Source organism: Tachypleus tridentatus, chromosome 8, assembly GCF_004210375.1.
Source record: "Tachypleus tridentatus isolate NWPU-2018 chromosome 8, ASM421037v1, whole genome shotgun sequence".
Classification (NCBI taxonomy): Eukaryota; Metazoa; Arthropoda; class Merostomata; order Xiphosura; family Limulidae; genus Tachypleus; species Tachypleus tridentatus.
The window spans coordinates 15,812,036-15,835,953 of record NC_134832.1 but is presented as its reverse complement, the minus strand read 5'-3'; the positions used below and the strand labels follow the sequence as shown (position 1 = coordinate 15,835,953).

The 23,918-nt window shown below is 29.3% G+C and overlaps 2 protein-coding genes across 9 annotated transcripts in view; one reads left to right on the top strand and one right to left on the bottom strand.

The window, feature by feature from the left end:
* Positions 1–10,856, top strand: part of TyrRS (Tyrosyl-tRNA synthetase) — a 28,449-nt gene extending 17,593 nt beyond the window's left edge. For 6 of the 8 annotated variants that reach the window (XM_076517759.1, XM_076517758.1, XM_076517762.1 and 3 more), the window contains exons 10-15: positions 1,552–1,684; positions 3,050–3,064; positions 5,596–5,675; positions 6,626–6,822; positions 8,680–8,824; positions 10,222–10,856. In XM_076517759.1, coding sequence (XP_076373874.1) covers positions 1,552–1,684; positions 3,050–3,064; positions 5,596–5,675; positions 6,626–6,822; positions 8,680–8,824; positions 10,222–10,332 — 681 coding nt within the window. In that variant the 3' untranslated portion in view covers positions 10,333–10,856. The remainder of the gene's footprint in view (positions 1–1,551; positions 1,685–3,049; positions 3,065–5,595; positions 5,676–6,625; positions 6,823–8,679; positions 8,825–10,221) is intronic. The other 2 variants (XM_076517764.1, XM_076517765.1) reach the window with 1 other exon arrangement.
* LOC143223880 (uncharacterized) lies at positions 10,057–22,659 on the bottom strand. Its single transcript, XM_076452354.1, has 8 exons — positions 22,473–22,659; positions 20,959–21,084; positions 17,603–18,533; positions 16,991–17,534; positions 15,359–15,514; positions 14,727–14,989; positions 12,629–12,773; positions 10,057–12,435 (listed from the first exon to the last, which is right to left on the bottom strand). Exons 1-8 carry the CDS (start codon positions 22,513–22,515, stop codon positions 12,196–12,198), a joined length of 2,448 nt encoding a protein of 815 aa, XP_076308469.1. The 5' UTR covers positions 22,516–22,659; the 3' UTR covers positions 10,057–12,195.
* Positions 22,660–23,918: the final 1,259 nt, after the last annotated feature.

The following is a 23,918-nucleotide window of genomic DNA, read 5'->3' as shown; positions in this document are numbered from 1 at the left end:
TGTAATTTATCAAGCTTTCTAACTAAACTGTATTTTTGTCTATATCTCATTTCTAATCATAATGTTACCTTTATCACCACTTCTCAAATTCTCCAGTGGTTACGACAGCTTTACCTGCACAAGTAATTTAGGAAAACTGGCAGGTTCATGTAGTTCAAAATGTATACTTTGAATTGGTTGTAAACATGTAATTAAGAAAAATAGGCATAGGTAAACAAGTTTGTTTAAATGAGGAAGGTGGGTGGAGCCATTATTGGTGTTTAGTAAATACGATATCTCAGCAGTAAGAAAAGTAGGAGGTTCTTATTTTATATTCCAGCTTGTTGGTATTGATAATTCTGATAATATTAGCTAAAACTGGATACACTGTACCATGTGACACAAAAAATTAATATTTAGCCAATTTTTCTAATATTTACTTTTAAGGTGAAAAGTTAATGTATAATGCTGAAATTTGAATAGAAACTACAGTTTGATTCAAAATTTATTTACATACATTTATAAAATTTTGAATGTAAGTTCCACAAAATATGATGGTGTGCTCAGATTCCTACTTGTATGAAAAATGTTTATAGTACAAAGAATAGCATTTAGATTGGTAAACTGTAAAACCTTCACAAAGCCCTCTCTGGATAGTTCATTACACTAGAACACAAGATTAATTATTATACTGTACTTTGTTAAGAAAATATAATTTATGATAATTTCACATACATCACACTGTTGGTTATCAAAGTTGTATCCAGAGCTTCAAATAACTCTCTTTTTTATTGTTGTTGTTGTCAATGTCCTTTCAGGCTGGTTTGATGACCCTAGAACAAAATTTGACATGACAAATTATTCTTCTTGCTTTGTTATTACTATAACTGTTGGTTACCACAGTTGTATCTAGAGGTTTAAATAATTGTCTCCCTTTGGTAAAAATCCACACGGGTTTGTTCAATAATTTTGTAACACAATTGACAAGAAAATCTTTACTTTTATACTCTGTTGTTACAGTACAGTCTGCAATAATATCACTCAGAAAAAAAGTTCCAACATACACTATTTACAGCTAAACTTACAAACCAACAGTCTAGATCTGTTTGATTATATCTATTATTAGCTTTGTTTTGTTTGAACTATATTTTGATGCATATTTATAAGTAGAAACTTATGACTAGAATTTTCAACATGCTATGAGATGATATATCACTTTTGAGATAAACCCAAAATTCTAAAACATGATGCAATAATACAATAGTTGCCAATTTAAAATAGTTGAATTACACAACACATGATTTGCACAGTTACATAAACCTGTGATAAACTATCACTTCTAAATATTACTAAGTTTAACACTTGAGCTGTACTTAAAACAGTTATATGTATTTAACAATATCCTAACCATTATATGGTGATAAAAACTTATCAGTTGGCAAATGTTATTGGAAGTGTCAGCATATTGAAAGAAGAACCTGTTGGATTGGTCAGGCTACAGCAAACATAAATATCTTTAAGCTTGCACTTTAATGTAAGGGTTTTTTTTTTTTTTTTTTTTTTCAAATTTAGAAACTTCATCCAGGTGATCTTAAAAATGCAGTGGAGAAGTACCTCAATCGACTTCTGGAACCCATTCGAAAAACATTTGAGGATCCTAAGCTCAAGAAATTGGCAGCTACTGCTTACCCTGTTGTAGGCAAGAGTAAGTAGGCTTAATAACAATATCCCAAAAACTGATTAATCTTTAAGCAAAGCATAATTAATAAGAAGGAAAATTAATCATAAAACATTTCATAATCATTTCTTTTCACTCTCTCTCATAAAGATATTGTTTGTTTTTTTGTTTTTTTATAATTCATTTGAACTTGGGTAAGATTCATATCAAAGAAATTACACACACTGTGGATAATTATTTTGTGTGTGTAAACCTTTGGTTACCTGAAACTGTTAGATAAACAAATAAGGGATTAGTTACAGTGAAGAAAATAGCTTAGATAAGACCATTACTATGCATATTTGATTATTTATAAAGAATAGTACAGCCAGAAGATTGCATAAATAAATGTGCAATAAACCATCTTGTTTATAATTTCATTATTTTCTGTACTAAGTTATATCCTTGCATCAGTCTTTTTAAATAGTTTTGTTTAGGGTATGTTTTACTATTTGGGTACCAAATACAAATTACACTATGTAACAAAATTTTTACTTTTTCATGTTTCTGGGCAGAAAGTATTATTTCCCAATTGCTTATGCTTAAAGTAAATGGAAAAGACCTATTTTTCTCTTCAAACTTTTCTTTTGTGACCTTGGAGCGTATAACAAAAACATGATGGGAGACTATATTTGGGGCTGATATGTGAAAGTGATTTACATTGCAGTTGCAAATCTCGAAAACTACTCACTTCTAAACATTTTTGTTTATTTTTGTATAACTCTAGTATAAATACATGTAAATCTTGATTCATATGTTGTTTTATTTAGACCTTATGTAAATGAAAATGTGCAAATTTGCCCGTTTTTACATAGAAAATAGGTTAATTTCTAAATTTCATTATCTAGGTCATAAAAGCAAAGTTTGAAGGGAATAATGGTCATTTTCTGTACTTTTACAACATAAGCAATTAAGAAATAACACATACTATCCAGGAACAAAATTTGTGTCACATAGTGTTATTTATTTGATACAAAGTTGTTGTTTTTTATTACATCTTATCAACTTAAGCTTTCATTTACTGAATAATTTGTATTCAATTTTTTGAGGCTAAAGTGAAACTTATTTTTAAATAAAATTTTCAGGTTCACAGTATCATTGTACTTAACACAGAAAATTATAATAAGAATATTTTGTAGAACTTGTAACATTAAAAGTTTGAACTACATTTTGTAGTTGAAAATTGAAAATCTTTCTTTTCTTTACATGAATTAACTTGTTCCTAATTTTCTATGAAGAGACAAGGTGTTTTTGATAATTGGTGGTGCTATGTTCTAACTAATCTCAGGATGGTGAACTTATTAACCATTAACCTTTACACTTTTTCTTATTTCCTGTGGTTGATGGGACCAGATGCTTCAACAAAAGGTGAGGTTTTATATTTCTAACTAACATATAATTTTTAGCCACTTAATATGAGATGATTATAGTTTTTGGTGTTTAGGTTTAGCAGTGTGGATTAATTTTTTGATCAGTTAGATTATATAAAGGATTAATTAACAGGTTCCACTTAGTAGGGCTGAAGGTTTAACTCAGTTAATCAGTATAATTAATAGCCTGTGAGCATTGACAACACTGATTAATGTTGGACAAAATAATAAATTAATGACACAAAAATAATCAACAAATCACAACTAGTTTTTCAGTTATTTTAATTATCCATGTAACCAAAATATGGCCATTATAACTTCTCAATTATTGTTAGGTAGTTCAGCATGGTATATTAGTGTCATAATTTATGAAAATAATATATTAAAATTTTTATTTTTGATTATTACTGTTCATGATTATCCCAGCTATCCAAGTTTCATGCAATAATATTTTTTTAGTTGAATGTAACCAGTTAATGTGCCCAACAGTTTGTTGATTAGTAAGTATCAATAACCATCCACTTTACTTATCAAACATATTTTGAACTGAGTATGTAATAAATAACTAATATGGTTATGTTTTTGTAATAATCTCTCAGCAAAACATCTTCCATCTTCAAAAATCAAAGAATAAGTCATTAGGAGAAAGGTTCTAATACATTTTTGTAGCTAGAATTTAAAAAACAACAACAACAAACAAAACATATTTCTTAATTGATAAGTATACTAGTTTTAAGTTTTGTTTTTGATTTATAAATACAGCTATGTGTCAGATTAAGTTCCCACCAAACAATTACAGTTCTCACAAGTTGTGTTTCTATACAAGATAATTTGAATTGCAGCAAAACTTATTTTATATTAAAATTAAAAGTGGAATACTTCAGTAATTTAAACATAATACTTTATCATGTTTGGTGTCATTACCACTACTATAATGTCGCAGATGTAATTAATCTCTTGGCAAGGCTGGATTAATTTTAAATTTGTTTCTATTTAATTTTTTAAAATAATTAATGAAACATTTTTCTTTTATTTACATTAATTAATTTATTCCTAATTTTTTATGAAGATACAAAGTTATACTTTTGTTATTTTCTAACAGGAAATTTTAAGCCCTTTAAGAATTAAGGAAGGTACTATAGATGATTCTGTTTTGAAGTAATAGTTTTAAAAGATACACCCATAATCAACCTCTCAACTTTCTTCCATTAACAGAAACCAAAAGTAAATGCATAAATATTTGTACAGGAAGATTTTTTTCAGCTTTCAAAGTTTGAGTATATAACTTTCTTTACAATTAAGGATCATTAATAGACATTTTGTGTGATAATTAATTTATTTTATGTCAAAACATTCTTAAACTAATTATGTTTAAGGTAGATGTGACAGTAAGAATGGACAAAATTTTCTTTTTACATCATATTATTACCATACTAGACCTTTAAAATCCTGCAAAAACAAACAATTCATCTTCTTAACAGTTTTCAGTTTCTTTTAAATGATATAGCCCCTGCCTTGGTCCCTGTTGCACACTTGATGTCAAATATGTAGATTCTCACTTCTTATTAACTTTGTGGCTTTAAGAAGTAACATAATTTTTATTTATTTGTCCCACAAATAAGTTTGGTTTTAATTCTGCTTTGAAAATTTTCATGCTTTAAATATAAAATTTGAAACCATACCATTTGTTATAGATAAATGTAACAAGTAGATTTGGTCAGTCACTGCTGAATAACTTGTCTAACTTAGCGAAAGTATGTTAGTTCTTAAGTCCTTTTACATACAGTTAAAATAAATGAATTTTGTTGTTCTCTTTCTTGCAGTTCATTTTCCATGATAAACAAAAAATAAAACCTAAACTCAGTTTAGTTTTTAGAGTGGAATATTTTATGGATAGCTTCAGTCTTTATTTTCAAAATAGTTGATGTTTTAATAGGTCTTTATGCTAATGTTCTCACCTCTTTTAATAGGTTTTACTTAATAGTGTGATAATTTAAAGTACAATAACCATCTGAGAAATCCACACAAAGTGTATCATAACTTGTGTTATAAACTTAAGTAGGCCAGAGGAACAAGTTTTTTAACCTGATAATAATCATTAATTAGAGAACCATTGAAGGTTGTCATGACAGTAATAGTTTTTTATTCACCATGTAGCATTTGAGATAAAAGCTTCCAGGTTAATTATATTATGCCAAATCTTTATTGTATGGAGAATGATTGAGATAATACACTAGTATATCTCGTGAAGAAAAACTCTTTAGAATTTTTACTGTTGAATCACCACTGGTTGAGTATATGTTTATCTTCAGTAGTAGGTGATTAGCTAGGCCTATACTTCTAACAAAAATTGTAATTTTAAAAACTAAAAATTTTTGAGAAGCTTTATAATTTTGGTTATAAAATGTTTTTCAGTTGGGAAGTTGTATGGTAAATTGGTGTGCTTACCTAACTAAAATCCATAGTGTTACTTTCAAGTTAGTTTTTAACTTCTGCATAATCACTGGCTTTTGTTGTTGTTTTTTTTAGGAGGAAAAGCTAACACAGATGATGAAATTTCTCCTGTTAGATTAGACTTGAGAGTGGGAAAGATAATGGATGTGCAAATGGTGAGAAATAATGTTGATGTGCAGCTAATGAAAGTCTATGATGTGATTACTATGTGTTGAAATTACTTGATGTGCCTTTTTTGTGAAATCAAGACCCTGATTTATCATTACATGTTATACCCCTTTTCTCTGTTGTAGATATATTATTTAGTAGATTTAGACACACAAGTATATTTTGGACATGTATGCTATTTTTCTCTGTTCATTTAGCTTCTCTGCATGATACATGTATCATACTTTTGAACAGTTGAATTTCAGAACTAAACATAAACCTACATATCCATGGACTACTTTCACAAGTGTTAGAACAGCAACTTATAGGTCATCAAAGATCTAAAAATGTAGTAATATGAAATTAACCAACTACTTATATCAGAATTTTATGGTTGATGGTGGAATTGTAATAAAAAGTGGAGAAATATAACCACATTACATTACTCATTATTAAGTGGTTATAGGCCTACCTTGCAAATTCTTGTATAGGTGTTGCTCATGAAAATTACAAATTGTGACATTACATAAATGTACATACCACAATATATTGTTATTACATATATCAGTTTAATGCCAAAAGTTTTTAAATTGTTCTTATTTAAAAAGTGGTAATATACATAACGAGTATTTTTTGAAAATAATTTTTAATTAAGTGGATAAAAACATCCTTCAGATAAATGTTTGTGTGATAAACTGAAGAAACCACCACCAGTGGATCTCACTAAACAGATTGTATTAAATGAACATTGAAGGTTATATTAGTTGCTTGTGTTATCCTAAAAATAGAAAGTAAGCCTTATATTTTACTCTCTTATTTAGTTTTATTTAACTGGTATTGATTAAATCATTAGGTCTAGAAATTCCTGAAATTATTCTGTTATATTTAACATAATGTTTCTATGTTATTGTCGGTAAGATATGAAACTTATCACTGTTGTCAATCTCTCTTTGTGCAGCATCCTGATGCAGACAGTTTGTATGTGTCTCAAGTTGACGTTGGAGATGAAACTGGCCCTCGGACTATAATCAGTGGACTGGCTAAACTAATTCCAGCTGATGACCTTATTGGTCGTTTAGTGGTAGTACTTTGCAACTTGAAACCAGCTAAAATGAGAGGCATAGAATCCCATGGAATGATTCTATGTGCTTCTATGTAAGTTTTTGCCTGAAGAAATCACACTGCAGGATTTTAACAAAAATATTACTAGAACTAAAAATTAACATTAAAACAAATTATCTCATGTTGGTTCTTTATGAACGTTTTTAAAAGGAAAACAAATGTTCATATCATTTGACATACTGCTAGACCATTGTAGAATGAAGACAAAAATACTGAAGGTGTTGAATTTATATTTAAAAAAAAAGAATTTTTACATCACATTCTTCTCAGTATTAACCCATGTATCTCAGATTACTTCTGTCTTATATGTAAAAATACCCTAGACAAAAGTAGACCTTAATAATTATATTGTGGAATAATAGGAAAACATTATTGATAATTTTGACTATAAGTTGTCACACTTCTGTTGTTAGTTTATGAAAATATTTTAATATTATAACATAAAACTACTACTTGTCATATGTTAATAGATGTATAAAACGTTTTTGCCAGATGTACCTGTAAATTACGTGATATTAAAATACCTTCATCTTTTAAATAAGATGTATAAAAAAGTAACAGAAAACACTTAAGTGGTTAATGAATAAAATTTTGTGTAAAACTAATTGAAATGTAAACATAGTTTTATTCAGAGGTTATTGATTATGTCAACATTTTGCAAACATCTAATATTCATGCACTTCTCTCTCTCTTTTAAATGAGCATATTAAGTGGTGAGACACAGTATACAGTTACACGTTAAAGTTCTGTATATGGTATAATAATTACTTTCACAAATAAGAGTATATTAAAATGCTTAATTTTAATATTGACTGTACTCCTAATCACTGCCACCTCACAAAAAATCATGAGAGGTTACACCTCACACTTGGAAAATGCTGCATTATCTCATATGGTTCAAAATTATTCAGCATTTGATATGTCTGACAGAATAGATTTTTGATATCTTTGTAATTTATATAAATGTGTGTGTAAAATATGTATATTTATTGCATCTTATACTTCTAGAATCATTAAATGAAAAACAAATTTAGAAAATACATAATAAGAACTTTAAAATGTATATTCTTGATGCTAAGAACTTTAATTATTTTCACCATTATAATTAAAAAGTAAACCAAAAAGAGGATAGGACTAAACAGAGAAATTTGTCATTGTTTTCTTTTCCATGATTCCTGCACTAGCTGTCTTAATTTGAGCTTCTTGTACCCAGTCCATTTTGTAATGACAAGAAAAGATACAAGTTTCTACTAGCCTCTTGCTCTTCCTCATTTGATATTACCCATTAAAATCTTTGTCAAACATCTCTCAAACCTAACTATGTGTCCTAAGTAGCACATCTTACGTATGTCCATAAGTTACCTTTTCTCTTTGCATATTACAGTACATTTTCATTAGTTTTATGTAGCAGAAAGAGCTTGGTCTTTAAACCTTTAGAGTAGGACTGACAGTACCTAACATTTTATAAAAGTATAAAACTCAATCCATATGTATCAGCATCTTTTCCAAACCATTTTAAATAATGAGCAAACACAAATATTTTAACACTTTTTTTTCACTACCAAAGGATTCTTTAAATTGTTTAAATTTGCCCAGTAAACTTCCTTTGAGAAATAAGATGTAAGATTCAACTGGATGTAAAATCATGTAAGTAATAAGGAGAAAATAATGCTGGTGACAACAAAGTTTTTTCAATTAGTGAATTATTTAACATTTTTACAAAAATAAGCAATAACAATAATTAGGAGCTAGTTTTTACATGTACATTAATTCAATATAAAAACCTTTTTGTCATTACTTCACAAATAGTATATTTTGTGATAATTAAAATTGCTTAGAAACTTTAAAAGCTAAGTTTGTGATTATCTTTTAACACATCAATCATGCTAGAGAAGAGCCGAGACAAGTGGAACCGCTACAACTACCATTAGACAGTAATCCTGGGGATAAAGTTTATGTTGAAGGATATGACATTCTTGGTATTCAATCAGATGAACAACTTAACCCTAAAAAGAAAATCTGGGAGAAACTCCAGGTTAGAATTACTAATTATAAATGTATATTTAAGATAAAACTAGTTGTTGTTTTTCTCAATATACAAAATGGTTTATATGTAGGATAATAGAAGTTATTTATGGAATTGATTTATTATTTGTTTCTTTAGGCTAAGATATAAGCTTATGCGTGATGAAAAACTCCTGAGAAAACTTCAAAAATAATTTTACTTGTGAGTTTCATAGAAAAATATCTGATCTTTAATTTGATTGTGCAGTCTTTCACATACAAGTCAAACATTTAATGTATTAATGTTAAATATAAAAAAGGTAAGGATGAATAAAACAACTTAATTATTCAGGTCATTCCATTAAACTGTATGAAGTTGTATTAATCACTTCTATAGTGTTAAAACTATAAAAAACTTAATACTTGAAAAGGCAAATAACACCATTAAAAAATTATGAAAAGATAATTGTACTAGGTTAAATTATTTAACCCAACTATAAAACTACCACTAGTTTATTTTGTTTTTAAAGTAATAATTATATATTGCATAAACAAGTTAAATATTTATTAAGGAAAATCTATTGCCTTTAGTTGGTTAGCCTAATTCTTTGTATTCAAGCACAAAAATGTTTTAAGAATGATTTTTCCAAGATAATGAAATAGAAGATTATTTGTACTAACCATTCATTGTAAAGGAAGTAATCAAAGTATGCAGTGTTATGAATGAGAAAAGATAGTTTCTGTCATTGGTTCTAAGGTATGGATAATAAAGAAAAGTTCAGTATAAATGTTAATATTGGTCCATTGTGTGATGATATTTAATCTAGTTTGTAATCCTTAAAACCTGAAGGAATTTGTACTTACTCTCCATTTACCTTTTACACAACTGATTGATATTAATATGAGGTAATGTTAAGTTGGATTGTTGTAGTTTAAACCTCAAATCCATCTATACTGTTCAAGCATCAAATATATGTAAATACACACACACAGATCTACATACAAAACAGTTTTTATTACTATTGCCATAAATTAGTTATTGTTGCTGCTTCCTATGTCTTTTACATGGAAACTGCAGACTTTAGCCATTTTTACACCAAGTGTTATGACAAAAACGTCAAATTACTTAATATTGTGTAGGGCATATACTTTATCAGACGTGAACTGTGTGTCCAATAAATTAGTAATTTGAGAATTACAATTAAACTTTGAACTTGTGTGTGTGTGTGTATATACATACATGTTTACAAAACAACAACTAAGTTTTGGGAATGGTGTATCACTGATTTATTGAAAGAGGAACATAATTGTGAAAAGTCAGATAATTGTACTTTCCAAGTACTAAAAGGATGTTGTTTTTTGTAACTTTATTATTCATTACAAATATTACAAAAATGTCCTTTCACTATTTTTTTTATTATGTATTAGGCTGACTTAAAAACATCTCCTGACTGCATAGCTGAGTGGCAAAACAACCCACTTGTGACAAGATGTGGTAAAGTTGTCTGCAAGTCATTAAAGGGAGCACCAATAAAATAACAAAAGCACTAAAACAATAACTAGTGTGAACATGAAGTTATATATTTAAACTCAAATGCCTTTACTTAAGAAAAAAAAAAACGTAGGTACTCTTCAACGGCCCAAATACTAATGTAATGTATTCTTTCCTATAACGCTTAATTCTTTAAATGGTGTACAAAATCTTACTTCATTGATGGTAAATGTGTAATAAACTATTATGTTCTAAATTTTAATATAAATAGTAAAACATATTTATGAATGTGTAAATATCCTTTATTCTTGAATGAAACTTTTTTGTCCAGTAAAGAGTTGAGGAATACTAATCACCAAAGCATGAAGATGAAATTTAAACACAAGCAAAGTTAAAGGGATAACTTTAGCATTTAACCATTCTTCAAGGTTATAGTTTAACTGTATATATACTGATTTTGGTAAATCATTGCTGGATATTAGAACTGGAGCTCCTACACCAAATTCTGTTCTCAAAATAGCTTGAAATAAGATCTTTTACTTCACAAATAAAATGTTACTTTTCAGTATAATTTTTAGTCTTCTATCATTTTTTAGTGCATCTGTAGATCTCAATCTCAGTTACCAATGGATTACTTGTGTACCACTATAAAAGATATTTAAAAGTAAGGAGATATGTTAACAGTATTCTGATGTAGAAAATCAGAGTAATTAATGTGTACAGATACATCATTACTTAGCTGATTTCTGCAACATAAAATTGTATTTTCAGAACACTGATCTCAGTTGTACCAAAATTAGCAATGAAGAAACTTCATTGAACACTTTCTTTATAGATTAAATATTTTAAGAAAATAATTAACTACTTTCAGTTACATTTCCCTAAGATTATTTTTTAAAATTATCATGTTGAAATGTGACAAATTTGGTATTATTCATTAATGAAATAAATATTTGTATATTAAGAACACTGAACTTTCTATCATATATTGTCTAACAGTATATGATGTTTTGCCCTGTCTAATAGTGCTGTATTCAGTTTTAATATTGGTTACCACCTGAAAAGAGCTTTTTCCTGCATTTAAAAAACAAAAACCAATTTTCTCATCTTTGACAATGATGATTGCTAATTAACACATTCAAAGGATTTCATCAGTAATTTGTTCTAGAAAGGAACTAAAATCATACAGCTGTAATGAGTAGAATTACATTAAGGTGTGCATCTATTCACAACCATACCTATTTATTCTAACATTTTGTGCAGGTTAGTGGGGAATGGGGACTTGGACATTTCATAATTAGACTATTAAAACTTTTGTTGAGTAATGAATATTGCCATTTCATATTTGCTTCTTTGAAAAGGATAAAGTTGTCCCATATAAAATATTCATTAGTAGTATCAAAACATGTTAAAAACAAGAACCTACCAGCTGAACATTTCACTAAGACATTAAGAAACTCCAAAAGCACAGAGCAATGCAAGTAACCTTTTTTGTACAGGTACAAGAATTTATATATCCACTGAGGGTATAAAAAAACATTCCAGTATACATATTAATTTAAAATTTCATTTTTCATACAATGTAATTTGTTTTTTAGAAAAATATACAAAATAACTAATCACTTAATTTTTGGAAGCACTTTTAATGTATTTTATAAAATGCTCTTTGTAAAATGTATTTCATCAACTTTAATAAAACTACCTCCAAGTGAAATCCAAAGACAATAAGTACGAAAATATTTTAGAATGAAAATGTTCATGAAACATGACTTTATATTACATGCACCATGTATCACATGTGAATGTCAGGTTCCTAGTACTAACACATACTAAACTAAACCATAACCTAGAAGTACAAATCCATAATGTACAGAGTAAATTATCCAAACAGATAACAGTTTTAAAAACTTTTACAAAGCAGTATGTTCCATAAGTACTGCCTGCAAGTCTTGCAGGTCATGAAGAAGCTGTCTCCTTTCTTGTACTGTGCTGGGTGGTTGTTGATCAAGGCTAGGACTAGTGGTAGTTGTACAGACTTCAACTGAGCCTCCTGCAGCTGGTGGCATAGTGGTTATTTCTGTTGTTACCTGAACTTTTCCCAAGGTATTAGGATTTAAGATAGTCTTGTGTTTTCTATAGTCTTGTTGTATCTGAAATATGACAAATTTAAAATGAATTAATTTAGACAAATATGAACAGAGAATAAAAATTGCTGTATTAATTTAAATTTAAGTTGCAACAAAAATGTTGACACTGTTCTAACTTTTAAAGGTATTAAACAAACATCTTTTCTAATAATGTAGTACCCCATCAGTAATTTTAAAAAAGGAAAAAAATTATTACCAGAGATTGCAGTTTTTGAAGATGTTCAATTTGCTGTCTCTTTATGTCCAACCGCTGGTTGATTTTACTCTCTTCTTTTTCCAGCTGGGTTAAGATAATTGGATCAGTTGCTCTTGTAAAATATTTCCTAACTTTAGCATGTTCTCTGTTCAGCAATAAAAGATAAAGTTATTTTTCACATGTGGTTAAATGATCTATTAACTAGACAATATAAAGAATATTTTTATTTTTCCCTGTTGGTGAAGTTCATTTCTATTAGTTTTAAAAATAGGTGTGAAAAGGAAAGGGTTAACTAAGTCACATTAGTTCTAATACCATTCGAAATTTCTGCTCCTAAATCAACTAAAATTAAATATACAAAATTGTTAAAATATGAATATTCTGTAAAACAAGTAATAGAATCCACCCACACAAGTTATCAGTATTATGACAACCAACTGAATTTTTGTTTGTGAACAAATATATAAAAATATAGCTAATCTGATTCACTTCTATGATCTACTTAATATTGGAATTAAAACTGGGCTTTTTAATAACAAAAACTTTTAAATTTAATACTGGAGTTTTGTTCATATGTGGTGTAATGCATATCTTTCCATTTAGTTTATTAAATCATCACACAAACCTCATCTACACTATCATAGGGTACCAAAATCTGGTGTGCAACTCAAAAGTTCCTACGGTTTCCTAAATGATCACATTTGTTCTAATTAACTATTCTCTTTTCAATATCCTACCATAAAAAATTTGAAAACATCACAGCATTGTCTGTCAACAGTCATTTACATCATTAAATATTCCTTAAAATGTCACATTCTGATGAAATTACAGTAGTTCAGATTGAAAAAACTAATAAAAATACAGGGGAAAGGAAAATATATGAACATTAGGAACCAAATTACACTATTAAGTAATAATAAAAACAAATTAACCCTTTGTATATGGGTAAGTCAAAATATGTCATGACTTTTCTTTTTCAGAACTACACTTTAAATTATCAATACACGTAAAAAGTTTAAATTCCAAAAGTATATATTTAAATAAATTCTTGATCTTTGACGTGACACCTCTATTCCAAATTGTCCATCTTGAAATCATCTTCTAGGTTTCCAAGAACTTTTACATAAGTTATATCCACTTATAGCCTCTGCTTTCCATGCTGTAATGAGTTACATGCCACACCCTTCTTAGCATATGCTCTAAACAAAAAGTGTATAATTCTAACACTTGCTCTTGGGTTATTTATAAGCAATAGGGTAACAAAGAAAGCAGTAAATTAAAATCTTGAGGTTAGCTTGTTCTTGTTACCAGTTTAGAATTATTTAGCTTTACATTTAATTTGCTATCATCAAGGTTGCCTTGAAAAAAATAAGGAAACTATTGTAGCACAAACAGTTTAGTTATAACCCAGTTATATTATAATAGTTGTAGGAAAGTTTTTTGTTGTTGTTATGCATTTATATTTTGTGCTTTTAAAATGCATATTTAAAATAAAGGACTACAAAATTCCAACAAAAAACAATGGCTAAAAATACAAGTGGAATTTCTTAAATTAAGTAACACAAGCACAATATGCTGATAATGTAATGCTGTTTTTACAAAGAGTTCCCTACTGAGATAATTTGCTCTGGCTTGAAGTGATAGTAATCCTATAAATTTAAATAACAGTGAATATTAAATTGTATTAACTTTGACTGTAAGAATGAATATGTGTAATTGTACATAATAATATGCAATCATTCTAGAGAAGATAAAAAGGTAACTTAGATATGTGTCATTTTTATGTGGTGGTTACAAGATTAGTTACATGGAGTGAATCTATTTACAGTGTTAAGGTAGACAGATATTTTTACTAAAAACATACGTAAGAGGTTTATGAAAATGAAAGATAAAAATTAGATTGACTTCAGCGACTCATCGTGAGTAAAAATACATAACTGAAAAAATCATGCACAAACTTGAAATGCTTACTGCCAGCTTGATAAATTTCATGAAGATGCTACCACATTAAAATTACAGTATGTGTAGTTTCATGGTAGTTACAAGTTCAGTCAAAATAACAAAGGTCATGTATATCAAGTCAATAAGGAATACTCACAATGCCAGTAGTTCAAACTCATCCTGTAACCCAGTCAGAAGTTCACTGAAGTCCTTACAAACATCTAAATTACCAAGACTTCTTACACTCCTCAAGGGCTTGCTAGGCTGAACAAATTCCTCTACAGGAATTCTGGATTCATTCCTGGGTACACTACAAGAATGTCGATGGGCACCTCTTGTACAAAGTTTAGGGTTGTGTTTCTTCAACATAGCTATCAAATTTTGCATGTTAACTGTCACAGAATGGCTGGCAGAGGTTGACTAAAAACAATTTGAAAACTCAAATATATATAATATCAAAAGATAACAATTATGTTACATATAGATCAACAAAAAGACTGAAGTAAATAGTGTATACATTATTCTTTGTTTGTAAAAAAATACAAGCGTATAATTGAATATTAGCCTTCAACATACCACTTTTCACTGATGCAACAATTGACAGTTTAAAAATTATTTATGCATATAATAATAGTGTATATGAAATATTACAAAAATAACATGCTAATTTTTTCTTTCATACATAAAAATACTGCCAATGTGCAATGTTTTAAGAATAATTTCTTCACATGCTTTTTTAAGTTACTTTTATACACTTAAATTCAGCTTAAAACCTTGTTTAATTTCTACCTTTCCTGCTACAAAAGGAATATCTCGAACTCGGAGCTGAAAATGTCTAATAATTCCTGCATGTTCCTTACTAGCCCTAGCTTGTGGAATATCTGAACATGATGCAGTTCTCTGCCTTCTCCACCTGATTCTTTGTTGAGGGAGAAGGTAATCACACTGAAATTGTACCATTATTTTTTTTATACATTTATATAACTTACAATGTTTCATGATGAAAATCTTCAAATAGGTAATGGATTTTTCTAAAGGTTAATTTAGTAGCATACAAAACGACTTGAACCTAATACTTTTAATTAAAAGGTATAAAACACAAACAAACTATACAACCTATTACATGCACTAAACCTAGAATGTTTCAAAGATGCAATTCCTAGTATACAACAAGTTGTCACAACCTATATTACTTGTTTTACTCATATGGCAACCATACACAATTTTGTTTAAGTAGTAACCATCCAGCTAACTACTTAATATTGTGCAAAACTTCCAATGGTGAATCAATGAAATTTTTTCTACTTGTCTCCACACACAAATTTAGCTTGGTTGAAAAGAAATATATTTATATTATAGTAATAAGACATACCATATTTTTAGCTTTGAAGCTGCTATTTTTTCTCCAAAATAAGTCTAAAAATTTTACTCTGCATCTTCCAGGCTGAAGGTTATTTTGCTCATAGGCCTAAACCTAAGTCCAAAGGAAGCATTTTGATACTAGACAGTAATCCAAGCCCCTCTACACAACCCAGAATGAAATGTGTAAGTTACTTAGTATTAAATAACAAATAAATAAACAAGAGCAGGTCACTGTACATCTGGTGCTGTAATACCAGCACTCTCTTTAACTCCTCAAGCTTAGAATAACTTTGTTACTGGTAATAATACAGATATTCAAATGGTAATATAAGGTGAACACTTTAAAAGGTAAATAGGATAAGCATATAGATCAAAAAACGAGAAGTGGGCAAGAAGATTTATGTACCGTACATCACTAAACAATCCACCAAACATGCTGTGACCTTATATTCTGATGTTTATCTTTTTTTCAAAATTTAGCTAATTAGAATGGGGATGCATCTTCAGTGCCAGGAAATATGGTAAATGTTTCAATTTATATACATCCCTACATGACTGTAATAACTAGCAGTAGATTAATTAACATGGCATTGGCCTTAAATTCATTAGCTTTCTGTATAGGCCTAGTATAAATCTGAATCTTGGTTTGGCAATGTTTTGGGTGAGAACTTACCAAAGATCAAACTCTCTCCATATTAATAAATTATAAGTAAAAGAAACCTATTTGTAATGGTTTTATGCCACAAATTCATAATGTTAAAATAAGAAATCTTTGTTTATATTCAAAGTACACGCTTGTTTATGCTACTACAAGATTTTCTTTCTCCCCCCCCTCCAACTAGGTACATGCTATCAAATAATGAGGAAATGTAACTTGAAAATTTTTGTGAGCATTTGGCTTAAATATCACTTTCAACAAAGAAAATTAAGTTGAAATTTTAAATACACTATTTGAAAGTTCTCAATTTTTTAAAAATGAAGTTCATTTCTTTTAAACTTAAAAATGTTGAACAAACATGTTTTGATTTAATAACACAAAAAATTTTAGTTTACACTTACCTTTGTATTTCTATCTTTTTTCCCCAAACTTTTTTCTTCATTTTCTAGGCTTGAATGCAAAGTTCTTACTTTTTTAGATCTTCCTTGTTTTTTGACTGAAGATGGAGTTTGGAGCTGATGTTTTGAGGGTTCCATATTAAAAGATGGAAAATGTTTTTCTTTCATTGTTGTAGTGACAGATATTAACTGTTGGCTTTTCAATAATTTTGCTCTTGAATTTTGAACCTGCTTAGAATCTAAGACTGGAGTTTCAAAAGGTTCCTGAGCAAAGTCTGTTTCTTGGTTTTGGAATTGTTTCTCTATAGGTTCTGAAGTTAAATTCAGAAACTGTTGGTTTATAGTTGGTGTAGTTTGAGGTTGAAACTGCCTCTTGTTGACATCTGGAGTTGATGTTTGAAAATTTGTTTCCACAGGTTCTTTAGTTTCATTTTGGAATTGTTTCCTTGTAGCTTGTATTGTTTGACTTTGGAACTGCTTCTCTCCAAGATTTGGAGTTGAAGTTTGAAAATATTTTTCTACTGGTTCAAGATTTGGAGTTGAAGTTCTGGAAAATAGGTTCTTTTCATTTTGGAACTTGTAGTTTGTGTTGGTTCTGTTGATTGATTTTGAAACTCTGTTGATTGATTTTGAAACTCTTTCTCAATAGGTTCAGAAGCTTGGTTTTGAAACTGTTTTTCTTTAAGATCTGGAGTTGAAGATTGAAAATGTTTTTCTACAGGTTCTGTAGTTGCATTTTGTAATTGTTTCCTTTTAGTTTGCACAATTTGATTTTGAAACTGGTTCTCTCTGAGATTTGGGGTTGAAGTTTGAAAATATTTTTCAATAGGTTTTCTTGACTGATTTTGAAATTCTTTCACAGTGGGTTCAGATGTTATATTTTGAAATTGTATCTCTCTATGTTCTACAATTTGATTTTTTAAATATTTAACAATGGTTTCTTTACTTTTAGTTTGGGACTGCTTCTGCATTTCATTTGAAAATGAAATTTGAAACTGCTTTTCATTTTCTGTAGTTAATGTTTCAAGTTCCTTTGTAGGTAGAGAAGTAGCAGGTTTGATAGGTACCTTATCATCTGGATGGTGATTGTTGTTTAGGAATTTCTGTTCCTCATTAGCATGAAGTGTTTTTATCTTTGTTATGTGCATTTCACTATTCCACATCCTATTACTGTCTTGCAGAAGTTCTGGGTTTATCTGATCTACAGGAATTTGCTGTTTTTTAACTTGTTTCTTGGTTTCTGTTTTTTTATTGGGATAATCAAATACTTTCTGAGGAGTTGTCAAACTCCAGTTATTGCCAGTTCTTGTACTATCAGTTCTTTCCACATGTCCATCTTCTGCATAAGATGATCTCCACAGAAAATTTTGAGAATAATCAGTGCGGAGATTTTCCACAGTGCTAACTTTGGAACAAGAACTACCTGGATCAGAAGAAGGCACAGTTTTCACATCTAATTTTTTTGTCAAAACATTACGGGCATAAAGAAGTTGTTCTTCAAGTAAATCACACTGTGCTTCTGATAAAAACAGCAGATTTTTCAGTTCTGCAAAAACAAAAACAATAAAACATGAATTTCCAATGATCTGAACCTTGACCAAAATCTATAGAAATTATAAATAATTAGTCATAGTTAAATTAAACAAAAATGAAGCAACTTCACACACACTTGAACCTACTATCATAAACCAACTATTATTCTAGTAAGCTGTCTATTTTTTGTTCCTGTGCTAAAGATAGCTAAGGAACCAAAACTCCACATTACTCAAATGACATTTCAGCATTATTTTATATAAAGTAACAAAATAATCTTAATTTTATTATTTCTGTAACTGCTCAAAACTTTTGCCAATAATTCCATCCTAGTTCTTGTCTTTCAAAAATTCCATATTCTCTCAAAATTTACCTTCTTTCCAAGTTTCTATCCCAAAAAGTGCATCCTTTATTAGTATTGAATCTAATTTTCAAGATAAATAGCATCAACTACAATGCACTCATCAAGGGCTATCAAATATGCAGAATGTGTACGAAAGTTTTTGTTGGTAGGTGGAGATTTTAATCAAAAAACAAACAATTTTAAACAAAAAAATTAAATTTTAATACATAAAATACTGTTACCTATTAAAAACCAAAATTATCATCTCCATGTTTACAAGAATCATTACTATCAATAAAAGATTACTATTTGGAAAAAAAGGTTTTCAAAGCTTTATTGCACTATATTTCCAATTATATACAAAGATAAAATCTGTTGGATATGATATATAAATAACAATTTAAGACTTCCTCTTTCTTGGTACCAATATGTTAAAATCTTATGGATCCAACTTTAACAAAAAGTTCTCAAATCTGACATGGTTTGATAAGCTAAGGATCTCTACAAAAACAAGACTTGTATATTATTTTTGTTGTGAACTGTATAGCATCTATTTTCAAATACCAAGTAAAGCTTTTTTCATTGAATCTGAAATAATATGTACATCTCCCCCAGGAGATTAGCTGCATGTAAACATATCAAAAGGTGTATATACTTCAAAGATTTTGTTAATTCTGAAGCACCGTTCTTATTCAAATACCTAAATCTTAACCAAAATTTCCAATAGGTTGATATGATATCTAAAACTATTTAGAGAATAGTTAATTAAATGTGCTTCCATGTGATTGTGGATATATTCTAATACCTTTCTAACTACAAGAATCACACTTACAGGCTTGGTGAAAAAAATCATAGATTCTATTAGGTTGTCCAGAAATAAATGTTGGAATCCTCACAATGACATTTACAAGCTGAATATTGAGCAACTTATTGTTGCTTACAGGCTGTCTTAATTGTCTGCTGTTTCAACTCTATCCAGAGTAAGTTTCACAGCCCCCAAGGATCTGTTACTGAACATACAGTTCAGCATTGGTTTCAACATGGAGAAGAAAGTCTGGAAGACCACAAAGGTCATGGAAGGAAGCCATCCTTAGATGAAAACACATTAAGGGAAGCAGTTGAGACAGACCCTTGCACAACAGTATATGAGTTTGCACAAAAGCGAGGCACAAGCAAATCAAGCATTGCCAACTACTTGAGTGCAATTGGAAAGAAAAAAATTGGATAAGTGGGTTCTGCATGAGCTGACTGAAAATCAACAAAATCGGCATTAGGAGACCTCATCTGCTATGGAGGAACTGAAACGATCCATTTCTTGAACAAATAGTGACATGAAATGAAAAAAAAAAGTGTATTTGTACAACAATTGAAAATGATCTGCACAATGGCTCAAATCACAAAACAGTCCCAAAGCATTTAACAAAGCCCAAGTTTCACCAAAGAAAGGTCAAGGTGTCTGTATGGTTGACTGTGGCTGGCATAATTCACTATAATGTTTTGAATCCAGGGGAAGTAACTACAGCAGACAAATACTGTCAAGAACTGGCTAAAATGCACTGAAAGTTGCATGGGAAACAACCAGCTCTGGTCAATCAAAGAGACCCTATTTTTCTTCATGACCATGCTTGTCCCCACATGCCAAGGATGATGCTCCAATAATTGAACAAATTGGGAATCAAAGATCTGCCTCATTCACTTTATTCCCCAAACCCTTCCCCTACAAATTTTCATTATTTCAAACACTTTGACAACTTTTCGAACAATAAACGCTTTCAAAACCAGGTAGCTGCAGAAGGAGCTTTCAGCAAGTTCACTGACCACAGAAACTCTGATTTCTATAGCAGGGGCATAAACAGCATCGTTACACGTTAGCAAAAGTGTGTTGAAGGAAATTGGGCTTGCTTTGATTTACACTTTTCCAAACTTTGCAGTTCAAAAAGGACATTTATTTCTAAGCAACCTAATATGTAAACTCAATATTCTAAACTACTGATTCTACTCCAAGGATCTATTTTTTATATACTAAAAAACATCCACACTAAAACAATGCTAAACAAATAAAACAAAAAAAAGACCAATAATAAATATCAATTACCATGTTCATCTTCATCTGTTGTGTCTGTTTGATCCCACAAGTTTTCCAACTGTTTCTTTGTTTCTAAATATTTGTTTTCGAGTTCTTTTATTTTCTTATGTACTTTTAAAACAGCAGCCACCACCCCTAGCATAAAGTAACTAGTGAATCATTGTACATGGTAATTGTTAGAAGAAAAATGTTCCAAAATTATGACTGATTAATTCAACTATATGTAATCATGTCTAGCTGAGTTCCTAAAATAAATTCTTCTAAGTTTAGTTTTCAGATCTTTAATACATTTTACTGAAATTAAAAAAAAATAATTTCTTCAATATATGTGAACATAAAAATTTTAATTAGATCAAGATTAATACACATTATCTCAATATTATACATTTACTAAACATTTTTCCTAAATTTCTTTCTTAGATTATATTAATAATGTAATTTGATTTGTTACATTTAAAATACCACAATAAGTAGTGTAGGTTAGTTTTTATGATTACTAAAATAATATTAATACTTCTTTCAGTATTAATATGAATACTTTTTCAAAAGTAATGAATTCAACTTGAAAAAAAATTAACTGTCTTTAAAACAAACAAGGTTTAACCATATAAAAAAATATGTTAGTAGGAGTTAGCAAATATTAAAATATTAAACATGTTTACTTAATTTTTCACTTTTCCAAATCATTTTCATGTTTTCCAGAAATATTTCACAAAAAAAGAAACTTTACATTTTAAAACTTATTTACTTGATTTATTAATTAAGATAATTAGAAAACGTGAACTAAAATATAAACAAATATTATTTAATACTTTTGATTATTTCATTCACAAAATCATAACTCAAAGACATGCACATAAAATTTTTTTCTTCATGTGGCATACCAAAATAATTACACCTAAAAACTAGGAGAGAAATTCTCAAAAGAGTAGAGGTTCTCAGCTAGGTGAAGTGAACCCTTTTGGAAAAAGGGAAAAGAAAATGTATATATAAACAAAGCAGTTCAAACATGTACCCACAGAATTTCTCCCCTGCTTAAACAACTTTTTCATTTACACATAGCATAAAAAAGAAGGAATCTAAAACATAATCATGAATCATGCCCATACTTCAAAAGTGGGTCAAGTTAAAAAAAATTAAATGAAACGTGTTCCATCAGTTTAAAAACGGGCAATTACATAGCCATAATAAAATTAACTGGAATAAAAAGTCAGGATAGGACAGTGCTTCATAATAACTCCTAGTTTATTAATTTTTGAACTATTGCTAATTAAAATGGTCTCTGCTATGAATACATCTTCTTAAATAATTTAAGCTTCTTAATTTTTAGCAGCACACCCAATTTATTTTGGCAAAATTTTGAAGTTTACAAATGCTGAAAATGTAAAATAATCCATTCGAAATTTAAGTTAAACTTTCGTAGTTGCACCTATAAATATTAAGATTAGTAAGACGAGAATCAGTATAATTTAAACAGTATAACTATACATTATTTGAAATAAACAAATATTTACAAGGCCTACCTGCTCCCATAGTTTTTTGAAGTCCTGGAATAAGATTATACATCAAAGTTCAGTTATAATTTACATTTATAATCAAGATAATATACATGAAACGGTTTACTGTTTCCTGACGATGTAGACTAACGTCGACATAAAATCAGGATCTTGTTACTGTTTATAAAACTCCAAATAAAGTGTGTTACACAGACTCCTTATAATGTATAAATTTACTTCTGAATGATAATTTGTAGACAGTCAGTGAATCCGAACGCAAGTTTGTTACATTTCTACAATCACGATCATTAAAACTGTTTTTTAATACCATTCCTGAGCTACACTATATTAACCCTTTAAATTTAACTTATACAACTTAATATTAACTTTAAAACTAGTTCAAAAATCTTGCTAATATTTACAAGCTATATAACAGTCAACTAAATAACATAGAATTACGATATTCTTGCATTTCCGTTTCAACCACTCTATACTTTCATTCAAACTAAGCGCAATGACCGAAAACCATAAAAAAAAGACGTTCAGGGTCGATACTCTCTTTCTCAGTGGTCTCTCAGATAAACAAAGTTGAAATAGTGATGAAATATAATAAAAATATTTTAAGGTGTGTTTTTTCTTATAGCAAAGCCACATCGGGCTATCTGATGAGCCCATCGAGGGGAATCGAACCCCTGATTTTAACGTTGTAAATCCGAAAACATACCGCTGTACTAGCGGGGGGACCTATTTTAAGGAAAAATATAGAAATTAGAAAAGAAATAAATCAATCTTAGAACAAGGCCTTTACTTAATGATATTCAATATTATAATAATATTAAGACATTCTATAAAATTTATTTTCTGTTCAAAAGTTTTCATTTTATATCTTAGTTGTACATTTCAATGTAATTTCGGTTCTCGTTTATCAGAGTAACTACAAAATTGACACTGATAAACACTGGGTTAAAGGTACCAGGTATCTGGAAGGGACAGAAAATAAACGGGAATATCCAATTTAAAAAATTTCACACCTGGGTCCGACACCATGAGGTATCTGCATTGTTTGTTTTAAGCTAATCTACATCAAGTCGAATATTCATGTCCTGCTGTCTGGTCACAAGCAGTTCCACCCCTTGCATTTGAACAGTCATCAATTTGTTTATTTCCAGATACTTATGCAAATTTAAATGTAATGATTGTTACTTTACACTTACACTTAATTGACAGCATTAATAAAATTAATAATTTTCTGTGCATTTTTTGTTTTCTTTTGTATATTATGTGCGTTTGTTAAGTGACTATCCTCTTCCCTCAGGTTGTTGTTGTTGTTTTGGATCAAGCACAAAGCTACACAATGGGCTATCTGTGCTCTGCCCACCACAGGTATCGAAACCCGGTTTTTAGCGTTATAAGGCCGCAGACATACCGCTGAGCCACTTGGGGGGTTCTTCCCTCAGACAGCATTCGGACATC